Source organism: Emys orbicularis, chromosome 17, assembly GCF_028017835.1.
Source record: "Emys orbicularis isolate rEmyOrb1 chromosome 17, rEmyOrb1.hap1, whole genome shotgun sequence".
In the NCBI taxonomy this organism is placed as follows: domain Eukaryota; kingdom Metazoa; phylum Chordata; order Testudines; family Emydidae; genus Emys; species Emys orbicularis.
The window spans coordinates 6,311,104-6,335,386 of NC_088699.1; the positions used below are offsets into that span (position 1 = coordinate 6,311,104).

Below are 24,283 nucleotides of genomic sequence, written 5' to 3' on the forward strand. Positions count from 1 at the left end.
GTCGATGGTAGAGTGCTCTGCCAATCGAGGTTTGTACTCCACCTCCCCGAAAGGCAGAAGGTAAGTTGGCGGGAGAGCGTCTCCCGTCGACACAGCGCGGTGTAGACACCACTGTAAGTCAGTCTAAGTTACATCAACTTCAGTTACGTAACTGAAGTAGCGTAGCTTAAAAGTCGATTTACAGTTTAAGTATAGACCAGCCCTGAGTGCTTGCTACGTCGTTTCCCTCCACTAACTGGTGTCATATTTCCTGACTCTCAGCCACTCCCCTGAAAGAAGCATAAATGAGGAAACTCAATTTAATGTACTAATTGAGAACCTGAATAAACACATGTCTTACAGCATGTGGTAGAAGTTGACATGCTTGAGACATATTTCCAGTGGGAGCGAATTCCAAAAACAAGGGCATGCTACGGAGAGTGCCATATCTTTGACATGAAATTCTACAAATTATTTCATACCTGTTCTATAGAGTTATTCTATCTTTGTACAGCATCTAGCAGAATGGGAACCTGGTCCATGACTAAGGCTCCTAGGTGTTATAGAAGCACAAAAAATTATAGTAATTGATTTAGTTAGACTTCAGAATACATCAGCTTAAATTTAGTCTTCATACTTTTAATTCCCTTTCCCTTCAACTATACCTCTTGTCAGCTTGCTTTATCCATGAATAACATAAAACTCTGACGCATCCTCCAGTAAAAAATATCACGGGTTGCCTCATGACCAAGATAAATCAGATAACTGCATTACTAAATGATACTAATAGATTCGTATAATCTAACTGAGGAATAAAGAAAATACAGATCAGAGTTCCTATAACTAAAAGTTTCCCAAAGCATCTGAAGCCATTTCTTTCACTGTTCAGTTAAGCAAGGGCTGCCAATCTTAATACTGAAAATCTAAGCACAATATTTCAGTGAACAGAATATGTGACTGCTGTTTCTTTTTTCATATGGCCCTTTTGTAACTGAAGAAATCAGTGTGTTTTCCTTACATGCAATATGATATCTTGCTGTTGACATTTGTTAGTTATAATTTAGGAGTATTTACCACTTTTCAACTCACAACATTGGAAGTATTTTTCTTTTACTGCCATAATTGCTTTATGGGTGCCTGATTTACACCCAAAGATATATTGCTACACAGAGTAGAATTTGCTCTTGGTTTACCAGTAGCAAACAGACCAATGGAAGAAGTGTTCAGTGTGATGAAAAGTGTTTGAAGTGAAGAGAGAAGTCAAGAGTGTAGGCAACAGCAAAGCTGGTCTTGTGCTCAAAGTGAATGTCAATGACACACATTCACTGTTTCATGATAAACTCATTTAGCACAGTAACTTACTAGAAAATATCCACCAGTTCCAAGAAATATGCATGTTTTGCTGTTAATAATATAATAATAATAAATATACCTATCTCATAGAACTGGAAGGGACCTTGAAAGGTCATCAAGTCCAGCCCCCTGCCTTCACTAGCAGGACCAAGTACTGATTTTGCCCCAGATCTCTAAGTGGCCCCCTCAAGGATTGAACTCACAACCTTGAGTTTAGCAGGCCAATGCGCAAACCACTGAGCTATCACTCCCCCCCTGTTGAGTTAGAAGGTGGCAGGAGCAATATCTGGCCACATTTAAAAGTGTACTTTTGTCTTCAGTATGACTGTTTCACAACCCTAAAAAAATATTGCCACCAAAGTGTCCCAGTTTTTATTTTGTAAATATGGCACCATAATAAAATAACACTGTTTGGAAGTGGATGCAGGTCCTCTAAAATGAGGCAATTGTTTAAATACAAAATCAATTTCATCCTCCAAGTACATTTTTCAATGAGCATCCTCTTCCATAACATCAAAACTAAGAGATACAGCAATACAGTGGAAAAGATTAGCATTTATGTGTCTGGTTAATCTCTGGGCACAAATGGATACTAATTAATGGGCTAAGAAGAAACTCTTTGTAAAAAAAATAAAACACTGTGGTCCCTAAAATATATAAAGAAAGAGGGTCATCCTTATCAGTAAAATCCAAAATAAATAGGGATTTTCTACCTTTTGGGATCTGAGTATACAAAGATATTTACATTAAAATATATCCATGTTTGCATTAAATGTTTTATACACTACTGACTTGAATTCTAATTAGAGGTAACTATCTCTACTAAGTGTAGAATTCCAGAGTTTCCACCCTTATGCTAAAGGGAGGCTGGCATACCATGAGATCAGTCAGGAATATAGAGGTTGCAGTACCAAATAAACAGAAGAACCCATATTATTCAAATTTATTTGTAACACTATTTATTAGTGTTCTCTGTGTGCCAACTAAACAGTCATCCAACTGTTGGTTCCTTTTCTTTCCCAGTGATAACAGCCACCACCATTACTACTACATAACTTTGAAAGGTGCTTTATAAAATAACCTCATACTGCTGTACAGAGCTAACAACCAAAATGAAATATCACATAATAAACGAATAGTAGAGCTGCCAAACATTGGTTATAAGTAAGCCAAATCAAACAAACAAGTAATAAGTTTGGAATTGACAGCCCAAACTGACTTAGCTTCTTTAGTTTTTGGGATGCATTCTGCATTTTAAGTGCATAATCAAAGATTTCTTTGTTGTCCAAAATGCATGTGTAGGTACTGCCTGGGTAAAAAAAAAAAAAAGTGCATCCTATAAGGACTAGTAAGATTATATTAGTTTAAGGTGCCTGCTAGCGCAATGTTCTTTCAGTGTTTCTAGCTTAATCTTTTTTTTAATCACTTATTACTCATCCATAACATTTTCCTCCTGGCTAAAAGATTGGCACACAGTGTTTTAAACTCAAAATGTACATATACTAAAAAGTCTTGTTCCTCATTGTAAAGTTAGAGGGGTAATTAGAAATGTTTTATTTTAGAGACCTTTATATATTAAAATGAAGTTTTGCAACACTCATTCTGTAATAAGCAACAGAGGGTCCTGTGGCACCTTTAAGACTAACAGAAGTATTGGGAGCATAAGCTTTCGTGGGTAAGAACCTCACTTCTTCAGATGCAAGTAATGGAAATCTCCAGAGGCAGGTATAAATCAGTATGGAGATAACGAGGTTAGTTCAATCAGGGAGGGTGAGGTGCTCTGCTAGCAGTTGAGGTGTGAACACCAAGGGAGGAGAAACTGCTTCTGTAGTTGGATAGCCATTCACAGTCTTTGTTTAATCCTGATCTGATGGTGTCAAATTTGCAAATGAACTGGAGCTCAGCAGTTTCTCTTTGGAGTCTGGTCCTGAAGTTTTTTTGCTGTAAGATGGCTACCTTTACATCTGCTATTGTGTGGCCAGGGAGGTTGAAGTGTTCTCCTACAGGTTTTTGTATATTGCCATTCCTGATATCTGACTTGTGTCCATTTATCCTCTTGCGTAGTGACTGTCCAGTTTGGCCAATGTACATAGCAGAGGGGCATTGCTGGCATATGATGGCATATATAACATTGGTGGACATGCAGGTGAATGAGCCGGTGATGTTGTAGCTGATCTGGTTAGGTCCTGTGATGGTGTTGCTGGTGTAGATATGTGGGCAGAGTTGGCATCGAGGTTTGTTGCATGGGTTGGTTCCTGAGTTAGAGTTGTTATGGTGCGGTGCGTGGTTGCTGGTGAGCATATGCTTAAGGTTGGCGGGTTGTCTGTGGGCGAGGACTGGCCTGCCTCCCAAGGTCTGTGAAAGTGAGGGATCATTGTCCAGGATGGGTTGTAGATCACTGATGATGCGTTGGAGAGGTTTAAGCTGAGGACTGTAGGTGATGGCCAGTGGAGTTCTGTTGGTTTCTTTTTGGGGCCTGTCTTGTAGCAGGAGGCTTCTGGGTACACATCTGGCTCTGTTGATTTGTTTCTTTATTTCCTTGTGTGGGTATCGTAGTTTTGAGAATGCTTGGTGAAGATCTTGTAGGTGTTGGTCTCTGTCAGAGGGGTTGGAGCAGATGCGATTGTACCTCAGTGCTTGGCTGTAGACGATGGATCGTGTGGTGTGTCTGGGGTGGAAGCTGGAGGCATGAAGGTAGGCGTAGCGGTCGGTGGGTTTTCGGTATAGGGTGGTGTTAACGTGGCCATTGCTTATTTGTACGGTGGTGTCTAGGAAGTGGACCTCCCGTGTAGACTGGTCCAGGCTGAGGTTGATGGTGGGGTGGAAGCTGTTGAAATCATGGTGGAATTCTTCCAGGGTCTCCTTCCCATGGGTCCAGATGATGAAGATGTCATCAATGTAGCGTAGGTAGAGAAGGGGCGTGAGTGGACGAGAGCTGAGGAAGCGTTGTTCCAGGTCAGCCATAAAAATGTTGGCATATTGTGGGGCCATGCGGGTGCCCATAGCGGTGCCACTGGTCTGGAGGTATATATTGTCACCAAATTTGAAATAATTGTGTGTGAGGATAAAGTCACAGAGCTCAGCAATAAGTTGTGCTGTGTCATCATCAGGGATACTGTTCCTGACAGCTTGTATTCCATCCATGGTGGCTAGGATGGTGTTTTCTGGGAGGTCACCAATGCATTGTAGTTTTCTCAGGAAATCTGTGGTGTCACGGAGATAGCTGGGAGTGCTGGTGGCGTAGGGTCTGAGTAGGGAGTCCACATATCCAGACAGTCCTTCAGTGAGAGTGCCAATGCCCGAGATGATGGGGCGTCCAGGATTTCCAGGTTTGTGGATCTTGGGTAGTAGATAGAATAACCCCGGTCGGGGCTCTAAGGGTATGTTGATTTGTTCCTGTGTTAGTGTAGGGAGTGTCCTGAGTAGATGGTGCAGTTTCTTAGTGTATTCCTCAGTGGGATCTGAGGAAAGTGGCCTGTAGAATTTGGTATTGGAGAGTTGTCTGGCAGCCTCCTTCTGGTAGTCAGACCTGTTCATGATGACAACAGCACCTCCTTTATCAGCCTCTTTGATGATAATGTCAGGGTGGTTTCTGAGGCTGTGGATGGCATTGCGTTCTGCACGACTTAGGTTATGAGGCAAGCGATGTTGTTTTTCCACAATTTCTGCCTGTGCACGTCGGCGGAAGCATTCTATGTATAGGTCCAGACTGTCATTTCGACCCTCAGGAGGAGTCCATGTGGAGTTCTTCTTCCTGTGTTGTTGGTGGGAGGGTATCTGTGTATCAGTGCGCTGTTCAGTGTTATCTTGAAAGTATTCTTTGAGTCGGAGGCGGCGAAAGTAGGCTTCCAGATCACCGCAGAACTGTATCATGTTCGTGGGGGTGCTGGGGCAAAAAGAGAGTCCCCGAGATAGGACAGACTCTTCTGCTGGGTTGAGTGTGTAGCTGGATAAATTGACGATATTGCTGGGTGGGTTAGGGGTACCCCTGTTGTGGCCCCATGTGGCAGGTAGGATTTTAGACAGCTTACGGTCCTTTTTCCTTTGTAGAGAGGTGAAGTGTGTAATGTAGATCTCCTGTCTTATTTTAGTAAAGTCCATTTGTGTGGAGGGTTGGTTATTTATGAAAGTCTCCAGGTTGGAGAGCTCTTTCTTGATGTTTTTCTGTTTGCTGTATAGGATGCTGATCAGGTGGTTCCTCAGTTTCTTTGATAGTGTATGGCATAATCTCTCACTGTGGTCTGTGCAGTATGTAGATAGCAATGGATTTTTCACCTTCAGTCCATTTGGTATGATGTCCATCCGTTTGCATTTGGAAAGGAAGATGATATCTGTCTGTATTTGTGCAAGTTTCTTCATGAGGTTGAGCTCCAGTTCATTTGCAAATTTGACACCATCAGATCAGGATTAAACAAAGACTGTGAATGGCTATCCAACTACAGAAGCAGTTTCTCCTCCCTTGGTGTTCACACCTCAACTGCTAGCAGAGCACCTCACCCTCCCTGATTGAACTAACCTCGTTATCTCCATACTGATTTATACCTGCCTCTGGAGATTTCCATTACTTGCATCTGAAGAAGTGAGGTTCTTACCCACGAAAGCTTATGCTCCCAATACTTCTGTTAGTCTTAAAGGTGCCACAGGACCCTCTGTTGCTTTTTAAAGATTCAGACTAACACGGCTACCCCTCTGATACTTGTCATTCTGTAATGTGGTTGGAATCCTCCCACATTGTCCCTGCAGTAGGTGATCATCCAAAAGTGGGTGATTTTTATATTCTAAATGGTATTGTATGCAACACTAAACTCAAAGAGGTGAGTCAAGGATAAATTATGATTACCGGTGTGTGTGTGTGTGCTGATGTATTAAATAAATAAATAAATAAATATTTATTTATTTATTTTATTTATTTATTTATTTAATACATCAGCCAGATTTGAACTAAAATCTAGAGCCAGACAATACAAACCATTACTGTTCACTAAATACCAAACATCAATATTATGTTGAGATATTTTCTAGTTTTAAAAGTTAGATTTAAGAAAACTAAATTTTTAAGCAAGGATCAAAACACTAGCTGCCAATTGCAAGTAGGCTGAACCTCTGAGTATATATATTTAGATATGCCACTGCGCAAAGCACCACAGTGATCAATTCTAGATGAGAGAAGGGCATGCACCAGTCTCTTAGCATCAGATCTGAAGAGCTGGCTGGTGCATGGCAATGCTCCTAAGATAATACTGGGAAAGCTAGTTATTATTGTAGACATGTTGAGCAAAAGGCAACTTAGGTTCAAAGTGACATCTAGTTAGCACTACTTCTATGTAAATTCAATTGAGGAATGCTTTACTTTGTCCCTAGCTTTAAGTTTGTCAGATATTTCAGAAAGTTCTGGATCAGCCTCACATATGTTACTCCTTTTGCCAGTGGAGCTCAGATTGCCACCATTATGGTGGCAGTTCTTCTCCCTGAAGAAGATTTGTTTGTGGCCTTATGGGAGTGCATGCATGGCTGCAAAATAATTCTGAAGTGCACTCTAGTGCAGGAAAGAAATGAGGCACTCCAGTTGTTATAATGAAATTGGCTGATGATAATGAAGGGCAGGTGCCAAAATCACAATTCTCACTTGAAACCAATTCCTATTTTGGAAAGATTAAACACTTAATATTACTGATTGAGATGAAATAAATTTAACATAAAACAGATACTTAGATTCATATATTCCCTTTTCCAGACCTGTTGAATTTATACAGAATAATACAGACACACACACAATATAGTAATATAAGAGAGAAGCTAGTTTGCTTACAAAAAATCTGACTGCTGTTGATTTGGATTAACAGATGCAAACTGTGGTTTGCTACCACAGTCTTCTTGGCTCAATATACATAACCCCCAAACTAGAAAGGATGTTTTTAGCTTATTTTCATACTTTTCTTTTAATGCTTTTAAATTCTGCTGAGTTAATTTTAAATGATCAAAACACTGGCGCCACTAGCACCTACAGGTTCATAAAATGTGTATGTATTGCCTACAAAATGTATATGAAAATTGGAGTGCCACGCAACGCTGATCTCTATAATACATTCATGACTTTAAGCAGTATTGTGTATGACAGAGGTTCTTAGGTAAGTGCATAGGCAGTTGGGCCAAATTAAGCCTTAACCCATTGCCATAAATGATTGAGCTTTGCTGGCTATGTTACTGCATTTTACATTCGCAGTTATCATCCAAAAATTGCAAGTCCTATTGCCAAGGGGTCAAATAATACTTGGTCTGCAGAGAAATTGCCATCCTGCTTATGATGCAGATTCAATTAATGGTTGTACTCATTTAATCAGGCTTACGTCCTTTTTCTTTCCTTTATGGGCTGGGGCAGCGGATGTCCTACTATGGGGTTTTCAGGCATTTGAGACCACACATTCAACTGCTCCTACCATGAAACACTGAAAACGGTGTGACAAAGACAATCAGGAAAAATATAGAGTTTGTACTGATCCCAGAGATAAGAATCCTGGATTCTCTCCTCTTCTTAGTGTTTGCCATAAGTAATACATTGCGATGGCTTTCCTTTAAGCCAGTTTACCTAAATCTTTGTGATCAGTTTGCATCAGAATTGGATTAAGGCACTGTTTTCTTTGGATACTGCTAATTTAAGAATTAGAATTTGTTTTAGGTAGGTGAATGCATTACTACTTGAGTCAGAAGCTAATTTACTTTCTCGAATAACTGATTTATATGATGCACTGAGTCTCATGCAGATCAGTCTCTGATATTTAGTCAAGTTGTTTGTGGGATATAGGAGGGGTGTGGGAATTATTCTATCCTCTGAAAGAGATTGATAATACATTCCACTCTCACATGGCTATTCTTATGTGTCATTTAAATATTTTGTGTGTCATTTAAAAACTCAGAGCTAAAATGAGAGCATGTTTTAAAGCAGTTGGGAGCTAGACTACGATGCTTTATATTAGAAATTGATATAGCAGATATGTTTGTATGTATATAGAAAATCTTTGATTGCTCAGATAGACAGCCTACATATTGTAATGTTGAGCCAGACTTTGCCACCTTCCTCTGTATTGAGTAGTACTTTATTATGCAGTAACCCTACTCAGAGTTGTTTTGGCTACCAATACGTTTCTGGTTGAAATTAAAGAAGGTTAAATTTTAACCTTTAATGCCCTAACGTGTTTGGGTCTTGGTTACCTGAGAGATCACCTTTTCCCCCCTTCCCCTCCCATGTCATTTGACTTTGGGGACGCCCTCAAGCTGGAACTCCCTCATAGTAAATGAGAGGATGCTTCTGGCAGGTTATTCTCCTTGACAGGTCCTCTACGGTGGAATTCATTTCTCTCCTTAGTCCAGCAGAGCCCAGATTTTTTTTTTTTTGACATTCAGGGGATGCTTCCTTGCTTGCAGGTATCAAAGTAAGCTCGAGGTTCACAAGTGGAGTTTAGGATTGTGGTCCTATGATATAGTTGGGTAGCTTTTCTGTAGATTTTGTGGCAGTCAATTAATTGGAAAACTGATGAGCTAAAAAGTATTGGAAATTATAAAACTTTCTAAGTGTGTTTCAAATTTTAGGAGGTGGTTTGAATAGGCAGCAGATAATTTATAATAAATATAATAAAATAATAAAGCTATAGGACACAAAAGTATATTGCTATTTAACTAACAGAGACTTTAGACAATTAGAAATATGCTGAAGACAGAAGATACTGGAATTAATTCTGACTTCCTTTTTAAAAAAGGAAATGTAAGTGTTGAACATTTGTTAGGCAAATCCCTAAAGCATATCACCCAATGATTTTCTCTGTCACTAAAAAATGTCACTGGTGCTTTATGGAAATACAGTTGCAAGTCAGGTTATTAGATGGTTAATAAAAGGCCTCTTCAGGCTCAATCCTACAAACCCTTACACTTGCACATAGATCCTACTTTTCTGAGTGATCCCATTAGTTTCACTAATACTATGTGCAAGCGTAAGGGTTTGTAGGATTGAGGCGTTAGAGACCAATGTTTTAAAAAGGCAGTTTGATGTTGGCTCATCTCCACTGCTAATATAACTTGTCTCTGATCAACCTGCTTTCTAAACATGTTTTATGATTTGTAATTTGATGCTAATGCTAGTGAACTGTGTTGTTAAAGAATATAAATAATGTGACTGAGAAGGCTGTGTCATCCCAAATTCATGTTATTTGATGCTAAAATAATTTTCATTAAACTTTTGTTGTATGTTTGGAATTGTAATGTTATGGATCCAGTCCTACAGTCTTTACTCAGGTAAAAGTCCCATTGTAAAGTACACCTCTACCCCGATATAACGCTGTCCTCGGGAGCCAAAAAATCTTACCACGTTATAGGTGAAACTGCGTCATATCGAACTTGCTTTGATCCGCCGGAGTGCGCAGCCCCCCCCCCCCCCCCCCCGGAGCGCTGCTTTACTGCGTTATATCCAAATTCATGTTATATCGGGTCGCGTTATATCGGGGTAGAGGTGTATGCGGTATAATGCTAAATGTAATTTTCTCCATATCATTGGAGAAAATATAAGGTGCTACTTCAGTTAAGGATGAGAGGGAAAAGGTTTTCAAATAATATGTTCAGTCCACTTAAATAATGGTAGAGATTTTAAATTGTAGCTCATATTATGTACTTAATCTGTTTGTTTGAAAACAAGATCCCTTTTAGGATATTATTTATTTATTTTGACTTTTTTTTTCCCATTTGGCCCAATCCAGATTTCTAGGCACATATTGTTTTAAATGCATTAGTTTAACAGTCTAAACCTACCTTCTTCATATTATTGTAATGAAGATAACTAAGACTTGGAAGTATACTGGACCTCAATAAAAGAAAAATAAGATGTTTAGAAAAAGGAGACTATAGGACCAATTCTGTATTATTTAAAATGCCTTCATATTGTTTACGAATCAGGTTGCTACAGCAAAAATAAAAAGAGAAACATTCAAATACTATGTAAAGCTATGGTACTTTCAGTGGTAGAGTTTGGCTCGAAAGAAGCAGGAAAATATGTTTCAGAGCCAAAAATGACTTCTTTGGCTGTGACCAGGATTTCCTCTGCCTACCTCAGGGACCTGAAAATAGAGGTAGGAAAATTTGATTTTGGAGCCAAGTGTGACTTGTTTAGTTCAGTCATAATTTACTGTTCTTTCTTAGGGGACCTGAAAGTAAAGAGACTTGCTATGAAATGTTGGTAATGGGCAACTCTGATAGAGCAAGCGTTAACCTAATTTTCTCAGAGAAGATTTCTCGACTTCCACTTCCCAGATGCCTTTTTGAGCGTACTACAGTAGAGCATACTTTATAATTGTGTAACAGTTAAGTGAGACCTTTACTCAACCAAAATATGTAGGGAAAACATTCAAACCCTTTTGTATGAATAGATGTAAAAAGAAAATAAACTGGATAAGACTACACTTTCTGTGCATTGATATTATTCAACAACTGGAAGAGGGTTTGCCTTATAATGAGAATCTTTTACATATTTCCTTTAGTCAGCTGCTATGATTTGAATATAAGCTATGAACGCAAATACCCTTCTTATTGTTTCCAGAAGTGTAATCTGTGAGCCATGATGGAACACATTTGAATTTCATTTTTCATTGCTATGTACTCGGTATTTTAATGGTGTAAAAAAAATCAGTTGTGCCACTGGGGTTTCTTCATTTCTGTGATGAAGAATCAACAAATCAAAACCGGTGACTGAAATTTCCAGTTAACAAACAGCAACTTTTCTTAATATTTAAACTTATTTCCATCTGTGTCTCAACCTTTTTTAGCTTGTATTTTTTCCCTGTTGTTCCTTGTACAGGGAAAGAGAAATTTACACTAGTTAAATGGTGACTGAAATACATTTTTATTCTGAATGAAAATGAAGCTTCCGTTCTACATGACACTATTGGTTCATTTTTCTTGCACTAGTGTAGACTATTTACCACTTCATGGAAGCAGTTATGGTCCTCATTTACCTATGACTTTCACACTTGAATCGATTAAAAAAATAAGTTAATAAAAAACAGATACTGTGAGCCATGCAAATACTAATATTAAATAGCTAAATCCTAGAATTAGGAAATTTTCATTTTTAATCCCATCATGTTTTGGGAAAAGTAAATAGTCATTTTAAAATACAGGAGAATAGATACATAGTTACAAGTTTTTTGGAAATTTTGTTGCAAGGATTTTTGACATTATTTGAATACTATACAATTAAGTTTAAAGCGTCTCTTTAAAATGAAACTGGATGTTTTATTATTGCTCTAGAGTTTTGGTAGTTCTAAGCAGTTTTGAATGTTTCTGAACAATTTTACTTTAAAAGGGAAACTATCAACTTGGAAATTATGTTACTGACTTAAAATTGTATATCTGCTGTAATTGCAAGAAACACCTTATATTCAGTATAACTGAAAAAACCCTGCAAAAAATAGCTGTTTTGCTTACACTAAGTGATACCAAATGCAAAAGTGTGGTCAGTTTAATTGTTTCTTCTGTACAGTCAGTTTCTCCCTTGCTGAAAGGGGGCAAACACTAACGGGATCATAAAAAACCCTTATCAAAATTTTAAAGGAAAAACAAACATGAGATACTGTTCAAAGGGTGCTCTTACAGAAGCTGGTTTTTAAAAAGAATATTAAGTCATCTGATCTAAAGGAAGGGCCAGTGAATAAGGATATGAGTCCTGTCCATCTAGATACTTATATGCCCCTCTCATTTCCATCACCATACAATATATTTAGTAATAAATTGAATAAAATACCTTCTTAAAATAGTAAAGATTGTGATGAATAGATTTGATTGTTTGTAGAGGATTGCAATGCACAACATTATATTAGCAACCCCCCAAATTTACAACAACAGTGATTGGGGGACATAGTTTGACATTTCAAGAGGTATGTGTTCAAATTGTGAGTATTAAAAGTTTACTAATTATGTGTGTGTTACGTTTTCAAGGTGATTGGCATTATGTGATTGTCTTGCAACCAGGTACCATAAATTATTTCAGCTTGTTATTGTAAAGTATAGTAACAATGGCAGTGGTTACTGAGGACTGTGGTATGCAAAAAATCACATCTTGCCAAGGTGGTTGGGAGGATATTGCCCTTGTTCTCAATTTTTTTCTCTTTGGAGGAAAATAAGTTAAGGTTTAGCCCACTTAAAATACCAGATGTAGACAACATTTTTGCTTTGGCATGTGAGCCACTTTTTGTGGAGAATGTGGCCAAAAAGGGGTGTTAAAACTAAATTCAGAGTGCTTTTTGTTTTTGTCTCTAAAATTTTAAAAGCCATTCAACAAGTGTAAGCTGTGCTTGCTGTCAATTTTGCATATTAGCCTGAAGCTGAAAGAAATTTTAGAGAGAGACAATACACCATTTGCCTTAAAGAATTTTTGTTTGTAAATACTGAAAAATAACTCCTCTCCCACCATTATTCCCAGTACTAATTATGCTGCAAAAAGTTTTTATGTAAATAAAAAATTATGGATAATAGAGGCTGGGTTTTTGGTAACTATCTGCAACATTTTGTAAAATACAGAATTTCTCTGGTTTAGAAAGATAACATTTTAAGTTCAGATTATCAGACAAGGCTAGTGGATGGCATTTCTCTTCTGTTGGTGCAACAGTAATGTCAGTATGTTGGTGCAGATTAAGAGAGTCATCCCTAAATATATCCCTTAGTTTAGCCTTTGGACAAATAATAGAGCAAATCAAAACTTTTCTTTTACCTTTAATAGTTTACTTTTCTGATCCATGAAAAATTCCAAAGTGATTTTCTTGTGTTTATCTTGTCCTTAGCAAGTAGTGTTGACCTTTAAGTTTTTACTTTACTGTCAAAGAATGTTGAAGGCTTTAAAAGTGAAGCTATCACCTTGGGGATTTGTAAGGATGACTGACACTTACCACTTCACCTTAGACGCAGTGGCACTGAGCGTATGCAGCAGCGTTGTACCTCAAGGGAAGCTGTTTGATTTTTTTCACTTCTGCTTCACTGGAAATGGATTGAATTTTCTCTTCAGAGGAGAGTTTTGGTTGCATTAGATTTTAATCAAGTCACTTGTTCACAGTCCCTCAAAGCCTACAAGACTGAGATGAGTAGATGGGCCTGGGGTGAATGTGCTAGATGATTTGTCAAACCGCAAAACTTCAAGATCTCTGAGATGCCACATGCTGTAGTTGACAATACTAAAACTGTTCAGTGGCTCTAACATTATATAAGCCTTTCCTACAGTCTTTGTCACTGGGATTAAGAGTGAGAATACTTGGGAATGAATGAAGTGCTTCAAGTGAAAAGGCACTTTGTGAATCAAAAATAAGAGAAATATGTCTCTTCACATGTAGTTGTTAATACTGTTCTGGCACAGAAAGATACATAGAGAAATGATAAGATGCAGGATGATAATAGTTGTCTACAGGTGCTCCCTCATATTTATAGTTTTGAATTATGGGGTTAATCTATCAAATTGCCTCAGTGATTTTTTTCTCTACAGCCTCTCTTCCCTGTTATGACTTTATCTCATTCTATTTCCATTCTGCCAATTTCCTTGATTTTTGACTAGCTTTGATTCCATCTCCATTACAGGAGACATTGGCCCCCAAGTACTGCTCCATTCAAATCCCATGAACTCCAGAGCCCAGTCATTTTTGAGTTGTACTGTATGGAAGAAGCAGTCTGCAAAATGCAAGAGATTTGAATGATATGGTGCTGTGTTCTGGAGCTGCAGATATAACCACAGAGATGAGAACCGTCCCTTTCGTCTCGATTACTGTTACAGAAAAAAAAACTAAAATGTGTATGTTGGAGAGTTTGAGATTTGCATGGTGGGGACTGGGAGGTCCCTGACATTCTAAGTGGCAGTCAAAAAAAGGGAGTTGATTACTTCAAATATTTTGGAGTTCAGATAGCTTTGCGCTATTCGTGCTCTTTTATTTCACATTCATGCCCATACATTAAGGCAGATACTTTTTGTGGGCCTTTTAAACCTTTAAAAATAAATTAGATTTAAAAACTGCTAGTGTCAATTTGTGAAATATTTATACTTTTGTAGTAAGATTAGTTTATAGCCTCAGTAAGCTTCAGCCACTAGAAGGCGATATGATTGCACACAGTTGAGCCTGTCTGATTTATCCAGCCTAAAGCAGTGCTACAGAATACTATGGGTGTCGACAGAGAGAGAGACAGCACAGCATTCTATAGATAACCAAGCAATACAAAGACTTGATCGTACCGAACGATAATATTGACCCTTAGCATATCTCTGAACGCTATACACACACGAAGATTTTTTTTAAACAGAAAAATGTGTGTGAAAGTGAAGTAGAATGATCTGTATTAAGTAATCTGGATTTTATCTTTAGCACTCTGCAAGGTGTTCATTGGTATGATTACAAAATAAGCTATTCTACAGCATACACAGAAACTGGTTTGACAGGTTACAGGTGATAGGCATTTGCATATTTCAAGCCTTTGTTTGCCCATGAAATGACTGCACCAGTTTGCAAGTAGTATACAGTCTTTATGGGTTAATAAATTGAGACTGTGTTTAGATATAGCTTTTAGCGAGCCTACTGGGGAGTGAAACGTGTTCTGTGACGTGCCCTGGTCTTTACATGTTCACTATTTAGTCTTAATTCTCACAGATGTTGTTACTTCTTTTGAAGGAAAAAAATGTTAAATGCTACACTGTTTAATGCTACTTCTACTTAAAAAAATTTCAAACAAAAAAGAAAATAAGGGATATGATTGTCTTTCACTTTCCTACGTTCGCAAACTTTTATGGTTACTTGGCATTCATCAAGAGGGTGACTAGATGGCAAGTATGTTCTGAACGAGTATGAAGACAGACCCTAACTGGACACATAAGATTTTAAGAAGATAGATTTAAGACCATATTTTTTTTGCTTTTTAAATCTGCGGTGGATGGATGTAGGGGAGGGAGTATGTATGTGTGTACCCATATAAATGCACAAATATATTGGTAGAGTGTCAATATTTGTTTAGCCTTATCCAATCTGGAATCATCCTATCTCTAGTCTCTTCAGCAGTGACTCTCAGAGCTCCACCAAGTGGTAGTATAAAGAAGGCGGCAGGTTTCTGGTCAGGGTTTTCATCAGTGCTGCCTTCGGTGTTTACATTTGTGTCATTACAATGCTGAGCTGTTGCCTTGTCTTCAGTGTTCCTTCTGTTGTGTATCAGTTTGTAATTTAAAAGGGAAGATAGAGAACAGCTGGAAAAAATAGTTTCTGAAGTGCTGTTATATCTAAGAGTGAGCCTGACTTTTTAACTTTTGGCAGAGACCCAGTTTTTTTTTTTTTTCCATTTTAGCAAAATATAGCACTGCATTTGGTTAAATAAAATACTGCCTCTAAAAATCTTGAAAATATGCCAGATAAAATAAAACACAACCATACTGATTTTGTCTATTTAAGTTACTCAGCATACAAGACCTTGTACTTTAGTTTAGCCATTGAAATTTATATTGTGATATTTATACTGATACATGTGTTTATTGTATGCTGATATTGAATAGTAAACGCTCCTAATGCACATTCTCTCTCTTCCAGTTTGGTTTTGCTATAAACTGTTTAGGTCTAAGGCCCTATCCTTGGCTGAAGATAAAACCATTTTGCATGAGTGTCTGGTGGACAATGTGTTTATTTTTACTGAAGTAAAGTTTTCTTAATAGTTTTAATCAGTAGTTTTAACAGATTAGTTCTTACTCTTATTTATGGGTTGAACTCTTAGTCCTAAAGAGCTTATCATGAGTGAATAAGACAGTGTAATATTTCTCATACATATTGTTTATGTGATGGTATCTTAAACTTCTAGTGTCATATGCACTTATATTCACCTCAGTTTTATATGAAACTGCCATAAAGGGAAACTTTTTTTTATTTACCGAACATTAAACTGAAAGTACACAATTTAAAGGATAAAATGTTGCTGTGGCTAGATCATCCCACCATTGTTTTTCTCCAGAAGCTATTAATTCATAATAAGCTGCTATTTGCATGCCCTAATGTTATATATTAAAATGTTTTGGGTTTTGTTAAGTTAAATAAATGTGCTGCTCTCTAACACAGTGCAAGTTAAGACACTATACAGGTTTCTGCATGTAACTCTGTAAATAAACCTCCACTCTAACCTGCCACACCCCAGTTACTCTCCTAAGCATCACCTCAGCACATGGCCAATAATGGAGTAGTTTAATGCTGTTTTCACCATGGGCTAGCAAGGCTATTATTTCTTGTATCGCTTGAATCAAAGATGAATCCAGGTCTTCACAGGTGAAGCATTGTCATTTCACCTAAACCATTCTCCATCACCCTTCAACACCATCCCCAAAAGAGCTTGTCTAGTAAAATGCTTTTTAACTTTCTCTATTATTAGCCTTCTGCTTTAGGAAAGCATTGTAAAATACACTTGAATTGTAATATAAACTGCCGCAAAATCTTTCCAAATCACAGTAAGCAAAGTTTGTTTATGTCATTTAGTTTTTGTTGAAACTCAGCAAATTTCCCAGTTAAACTTTCCATAATGGGAAAGTCTGTTTAATTAAGCATTAAAAGAACGAGTAGTTAACAGGTATAATGTTGTTAGACTTCAGCTAATGTGACTGTGACCATGACCTCCCAGATAGATCAAAGACTAATCTCTGTGACAGCTGCAAGATGGCAGAGCTTGCCATAGGCCTTCTGCTGCTGCTTGTTGAAACTATTTGTCTGTAAAGCATGCCTGATAGCTAAGAGTATATTTTTAAGGATGAACAGGTAAAAGTAAAAGGCTGTCTTTTGACATTTTAACTAATCCCTTCTAGCCTGTGGTTTACTGCACATTTAAGATATTTGCTAGCAGGAGAGACTGGCTTTTTCACATATGCATCATGTCATTTCGAATTGGGTGTTGATTTGATGCCTGATAATGCAGAGTTATACAATGAAATAGATTCTGATTGGATTAAAATGACATGCACTGGCCTTTTACCTTTACTAGACTTATAATGAATCCTTAACCCTCAGCCATCTAAATAGTCACTTCATGCTGAAACCTGATCTTTAGAGTGAGAGAAACGGAATACTTAGTTTTTTTGTCATCCATTGTTCATATAATTGAGAGGTTAATATCTCTTACGTTAATATATAGACCTCAATATTTGTTATCTGATGGGACAATGTTTTCGCTGACTCTATTTATATGAATATACCTCTGTGTGTAGATGTGACGCTGCCTGCAATAATTGTAATTGGTGTAAAACAGAATGACAAGTTATTCTAATATTGCTTTACTAAGACTTTCAAAGTAGCAAGAAACTATAGAAATGATAAATGTATTAATGTTGACAAAAGACTTTGTTGAAGAAATTCTGTTGAGAAATTTATCATGAGATTAAGAGAATTATGAAATACTTTCAGAAGAACTTTGTGACTATTTCATATTTTAAAATATTCATTTAGCTTTACCCACTACTTAGATTGTTTCCTAAATTTTAGGAAAATTTGAAATCCTTTAAAAGTACTGTCTTTGGTTATTCTAACTGCAGTTACATGTATGGTAATACACAGATATGTGTAATTACAGTTTAAAGTTTTTTGTGAAGAATTATATGAATGTTTACAAACTATTTAGGGGGAAAAGGCTTCTGTGTGTTTCAAAAATAACAAAGGAAACCTTATGCACCAGTCAATAAATTCTGAGTGACTGGAACAAATATTAAATCTGTGAAATCAAACTGAATTTACTTTCTGGCTGTAAAGATTGAATTTGTAAATTTGACAGGCTGTTTCAAAGGGCATAAGTACACAAAATAAAATTTCTTACCCAAATTCAAGTTGAAAGTTACCTGTCAGATGTGGTTAGAAGTCTGCTGTTTTCTCTCCTGAAGCGTGTCCTTTCAGATGTCAGTTTAAAAAGGTTAATACTGTGCAAAAGAGCAGTGAAAAGAACCTTTCTTGTGTAGTTTTATGTCTTTTTTAAACCAGTACATTTTGAAAATATATATTGGAGCTGGATATATTTTCCAAATAAGAGATCATTCTGCACATTCTCAGAATGGACCTTTAACAAGCATTATCCCCTTGTTTGAAATGGGACGGCAAGGGGTTTCTCTTGCAATTGATATCAGCATTGCTCCTTGACTAGTGAGGAGAGGTTCCATTTACCTGGAGGAGCTGGCTTCTTCCTCCAGGAGGCTTACCACTCCTTACTGACCCCGGCCCTGGAGACCCTAGCCCTCTTCTCTAGCTGGCAACATACTACACAGCTGTTCCAGCAGTCCAGGGTTTATGTAAAGAAATGCCTTTGAATTCAGGTTATAGAGCAAAAATTTATTATTTATTTCATTTACTTTCTCCCTTTCTTTTTAAAAAACATCTTAGTACTTCAGAAGTGTTCCCTCCTTTGCCCACACCCCAAATATTACATTTACTTTCCATGTATGCTGTGGTGTTTTAGACTTCTTAGTCCCAGAATATTAGAGAGACAAGGTGGGTGAGGTAATATCTGTATTGGACCAACTTCTGTTGGTGAGAGAGAAAAGCATTCGAGCTTACGTAGAGCTCTTCTTCAAGTCACTTCTCTCAAAAGCTTGTCTCTCTCACCAACAGAAGTTGGTCCAATAAAAGATATTACCTCACCCACCTTGTCTCTTTAATATCCTGGGACTGACACAGCTACAACTACACTGCATACATTTTCTTTTCTGCAGTTCTGCCAGGTGTTCAGGGAATTACTCCCAATATTAAACCATTGCACATGTCTGTCAGTTATGTATTCCTTGACAGAAACTAGCTGTGTTTGATACAAGTAGGTGTGTTCCGGTAGCCTGGTAAGCTTGGATGGTATGTGATTTTAGCAACTGGAATACTCTGGTGCCTGCTGTAAGGAATGAAATGAGGATGGTGTTGTATAGCATGGCAGGAGTCATAGTGCCTTTCAGTCTTAGGGCAGGTCTTCACTACAGGGGAGGGTCGATTTAAGATACGCAAATTCAGCTACGCGAATAGCGTAGCTGAATTCCACATATCGGAGCCGACTTACCCCGCTGTGAGGACGGCGACAAAATCGACCTCCGCGGCTCCCAGTCGACGGCGCGTACTCCCACCTCCGCTGGTGGAATAAGAACGTCGATTCGGGGATCGATTGTCGCGTCCCGACGAGACGCGATAATTCGATCCCTGAGAGATCGATTTCTACCCGCCGATTCAGGCGGGTAGTGTAGACCTAGCCTAAGACTACTACTTGAAAATGATGGAAATGACCAAATTTAGTGATTATCCATCCTTTCCCAGCAGGCCACTGAGGTCTGGATAAAGATATGATTACTGTATTGTGAGTGATAACAAAAATATTATTTAGAATTTTAATAGAGAGCAATCAATCAAGTAAGTTTTGGATATTGTAGTGTTTTAGATCATTCATGGTTAAGTAGATACAATTTATATTTGTGGACATAAAAGCTCAGAGTGATTACACAAATCCTTTACAATGTTCAACTGAAACAATGTTCAGTATTGTAAACTTTATGTAGAATATATAAAAATTCTTACTGCCTTTTATTAGAACTGTTGATAAGCTAATCTGTAATTTCTCAAAGACTGGAAAATAGGTCCTAAACTCAAACTGTATTTTTTAGAAATTACAGCATCAACACTTACTGTACAACTGAAATATATAAACACTGATGAGTCTATACAGTAAAACGCATGTCCAAAATTATCTCCACTTTGCACATTCCAAAAATTTGTGATAAAACTTTCAATTATGGATTTTATGATATTTTTGCAAAATGAGAGCTAGAAGCTTAGCATTAAAATATTATTTCAATTATATTTGATGAACGGTGGTTCTTATGCAAATGACACTAATATTAGCTATTACCAGGCACGCAGCTCTGCCTTTAGTCTGAGACAGCACTAGGCTAATCTTAAGCAAAGAATGGTCATTATTCTTAATTGGTTAGTAGTGGTTTGTTGTGAACAAATAGGGTCTGAGATGGGCACCAAACTCACTTTCACTTGTGGTTTAAGCAGGGCTTGGATGAAATTTCCTCTGGAAAGGAAGAGATTTTTTTAACACAGTGTTCTACCTAACAGCCTCCTCCCTCACTCTCTCATACCCAATTGATTAACCAATTTGTTCTGTTTTTCATTTTACTATATAATTTTGCAAAAGGAAATATTTTAAAATAATATTTTGACTTTATTTTTAGGTTGAGTTAAAGAGGAAATACAATGACCAGCACTCAAAGACAAGAGGCCTTTTACCAGGTAGCCAGTGGTATGAAATTCAAGCTTACAGAGCTCTCAACCAGGCACTGGGCAGGTCAGAGAAACTGAATATTATTTAAATATTTTCATTTTTAAACTCCTTTCTCGAGCATGATCAGTCCCTCATTCTTAGCACTGGAGGTATTTTTGCACGTCATCTTCATGTTATCCTTGGAATTGTTTAAAATACAGATATTCAGATTTCTACTTTCTTCAGATAGGCATCAGTAAAATCTAACTGTAAGGGGTTGCCATAAACACGTCAAGCAAATACTAATTAGGAAACTGTATTGCCCTTTTAAATTCAGGAACTCTTTCATATTTTATAGAGCAATTAGGGCCATGGAAGAATCAAATGCAAAGATTTCCGACTGACGCTTAAGTCAGTGGGTATCTTTCATTTCAAAGTAAATAACTCTGAACGATAATTCCTGCCTTGTAAATATTTCTGCCCTGAGTACTCTATGGACCAAAAGTCTTGTAACAACTAACATGGTTAAAACTGGACTGATGTCTTGCAAATCAAGTGGCAAGATATTTGGCAAGCTGCTGATTGTGCTGAACAAAGATTGGGGAGTGAGAATCTAACCAAGCTGTTGTCCTCAGTACTGCTTTAAAGAGATTGCATGGTAACTGGGTTCATTTTGGCATGACTGCTGTCACTGAGACTTTCTGAAAGAGTAGTGTTTATTGCAACTAATTGTGGTCAAATCTGAGGTGAGGTCTACACTTGCAGTGGCATATATATATGGGGGGAGGGATAGCTCAGGGGGGAGGGATAGCTCAGTGGTTTGAGCATTGGCCTGTTAAACCCAGGGTTGTGAGTTCAGTCCTTGAGGGGGCCACTTGGGGATCTGGGGCAAAATCAGTACTTGGTCCTGCTAGTGAAGGCAGGGGGCTGGACTCGATGACCTTTCAAGGTCCCTTCCAGTTCTAGGAGATGGGATATCTCCATTAATTTAAAAAAAAAAAAAAAAAAAAATGGGGGGGGAGGGATAGCTCAGTGGTTTGAGCATTGGCCTGTTAAACCCAGGGTTGTGAGTTCAATCCTTGAGGGGGCCACTTAGGGATCTGGGGCAAAAATCAGTACTTGGTCCTGCTAGTGAAGGCAGGGGGCTGGACTCGATGACCTTTCAAGGTCCCTTCCAGTTCTAGGAGATGGGATATCTCCATTAATTAATTAAAAAAAAAAAAAATTAAATTATATAGAGTAGAGACACTAAACCCACAGCGAGAATGGGTATAAATAGCCGTGTAGCCAGTGAGGCACTGCTTCAGCGAGTGGAGACCAACTAGAAACCTAGAGTATATATTGGCTTTCTACATGCCCAAGCACCACCTCCCACATCCACACTGCTATTTTTAGCAGTATAGTGTCCTGCTGCCAGAACCTTTCCCCGACTGCAGGGAAAGGCTCTGGCAGCAGGGAAAGGCTCTGGTGGGGCGGCAGCAGGGAAAGGCTCCAGCAGTGGAAGCTGGCAGAGCCTTTCCCCACTGGGGGGAGTCTTTCCTGCAGAGGGGAATGGCTCCAGTAGCAGGACACTATACTGCCAAAATTAGCAGTGTAGATGGGGAGGCACAGTTTGGGTGAATAGAGCCTATATAGTATTGTACTCACATACATACCTCCACCCTTCAGAAGTGTCTTTACTCTGCTTGCCTAAGCTATGCCTCACTCGCTATGCTGCTGTTTATTCTCACGCTGTGGGGCTCTGCAGGTATGTACTCTACATACACAGCACCGAGAGAAGTGTGCAGTGCAGAAATACCCTAAATTTGACTTAATACAGCATGCGAGGGATATATATAACGGGTGGGGAAGGGATTGGGGGAATATGGTGGAGAATAGCAAAAGATCATGATACATACTCATTGTTAGATATCTATCTTGTTAATTTCCTTTTGGGGAGTGAGAGTAATTTAAAAATAAAAAAATTTAGTTCCAGGAGGGTGCAAGAGTGGCGATCAGTGATGGAAGACTTACTGAAGGAAGAGAGTTTGGTTGTGTAGTATACAGGATATTTTGTCTGTCTAAAAATATAGACATTTTCCACTTAAAATCTGTTGCTAATGAAAGGTCTTCATTGTATGACTAACCATTTAAATGGATGCACTTTAACCTGAGCTGAAAGGGAAAGACAGACTCCCCTACTGGTGTATTTGGAAAAGGCTCAGTTGCATGCAAGGGAGAATAATTCTGGTTTATATTATAATTTGACCCAGATTTTATTATATTGAGCCTTGGAAAAGAAAAGCCAGTACATTTCAGTGCATTTATAAAAAGAGAATATAAATCAAAATATAGTATTTGCTGACAGTCCTAGAAAGTGGTTGCCGCAGATAGGCAAGCTTCTTTCTGTAAAAGAGTCCTGTAGGGATTAAAGTGAGCAGAAGCATGTTAGTCTTGAATCTGGCACTTTTCTCTTAATATAGTGCTGTTACCGTATATGAAGTAACATAAGTCCATGAAATGTAATAACAACCTCTGGGAATATACCAGATGGTGTGTATGACCAGGTGACAACTGGGCGATGAACTCCTTGCAATGCTGCTTTACTAAACGTGTGGGATATGTTTCCAGTGGGTATAATTCATTTAAATGGCAAGTTAAAACAGCACTTATTAAAGCACTAAAAAATGAAAAGCTCGGAAGGAATCTTTTGCCTTGAATTGTTTTGTTAGTTTTTTCTTTCATGGGAGGCTTTAAAGATATTCAAGAAAAAATTCTTTGCTGAGCTAGTTATGATGCTGTGAATTAGAAGATCTGGATTCTAATCCCATCTCTAGACACAGTGACGTTGTATATCCAATCAAACTTCTTTTTGCCTCAAGGAGTCTGGCGGCACCTTAAAGACTAACAGATTTATTTGGGCATAAGCTTTCGTGGGTAAAAAACCTCACTTCTTCAGAAGTGAGGTTTTTCTTCTTTCCTTTTCTTCCATGAAAGCTTATGCCCAAATAAATCTGTTAGTCTTTAAGGTGCCACCGGACTCCTTGTTGTTTTTGTGGATGCAGACTAACACAGCTACCCCCTGATACTTTTTGCCTCAGTTTTCCTTAATTTGTAAAATGAGGATAATAATGTTTAGGTGTATCTCATGGGATTGTGTGGTCAGTTCATTTATTTTTGTGTAGTTCTTTGAAAACCCTTATCTGAAAGACACTGTAGAAGGTCAATGTATTATAAAAATAATAATTGATTCATATAAAGTGGCACTTCAGGATTGTTACAGAAAGCCACTTTTTAACAAACTTTTAATTACAGAGTCAACAGCCATCATTACCTTGCATCTTGATGTTTTCTTTGTATAGAACGTTATTTTATTAAAACCTTGCCAGAAAATACTGAAACAAATACATAGTTCTATAAAGCTTTGTACAACCACACTCAGTTCATGCCCATACCTTGCCCCTACATTCTTCTATACTCTCCTTTCAGTACTTATCCTATCTTTCCCACAACAGTAGATTGCCAAACAAATAACATCTGTTGTAATTATTAGACATCAAGTGCTCAGTTTGTGAAATAATGTGTGACCTCCTAGTTTGTGTCATCAAATGGTCACTCTTGTGATTCTATGAATTGTGTGAAAAAACAGTTTCTATGCTTAACTGTCTTCTGATATACGCCTCTACCCCGATATAACGCCACTCGATATAACACC

General features: G+C 37.9%; 1 protein-coding gene across 1 annotated transcript in view; it reads left to right on the plus strand.

The window, feature by feature from the left end:
• The window catches only part of BRIP1 (BRCA1 interacting helicase 1), a 121,291-nt gene that overhangs the window by 92,768 nt on the left and 4,240 nt on the right, over nt 1-24,283 (plus strand). The window contains exon 17 of the mRNA XM_065418343.1: nt 20,561-20,673. Coding sequence (XP_065274415.1) covers nt 20,561-20,673 — 113 coding nt within the window. The remainder of the gene's footprint in view (nt 1-20,560; nt 20,674-24,283) is intronic.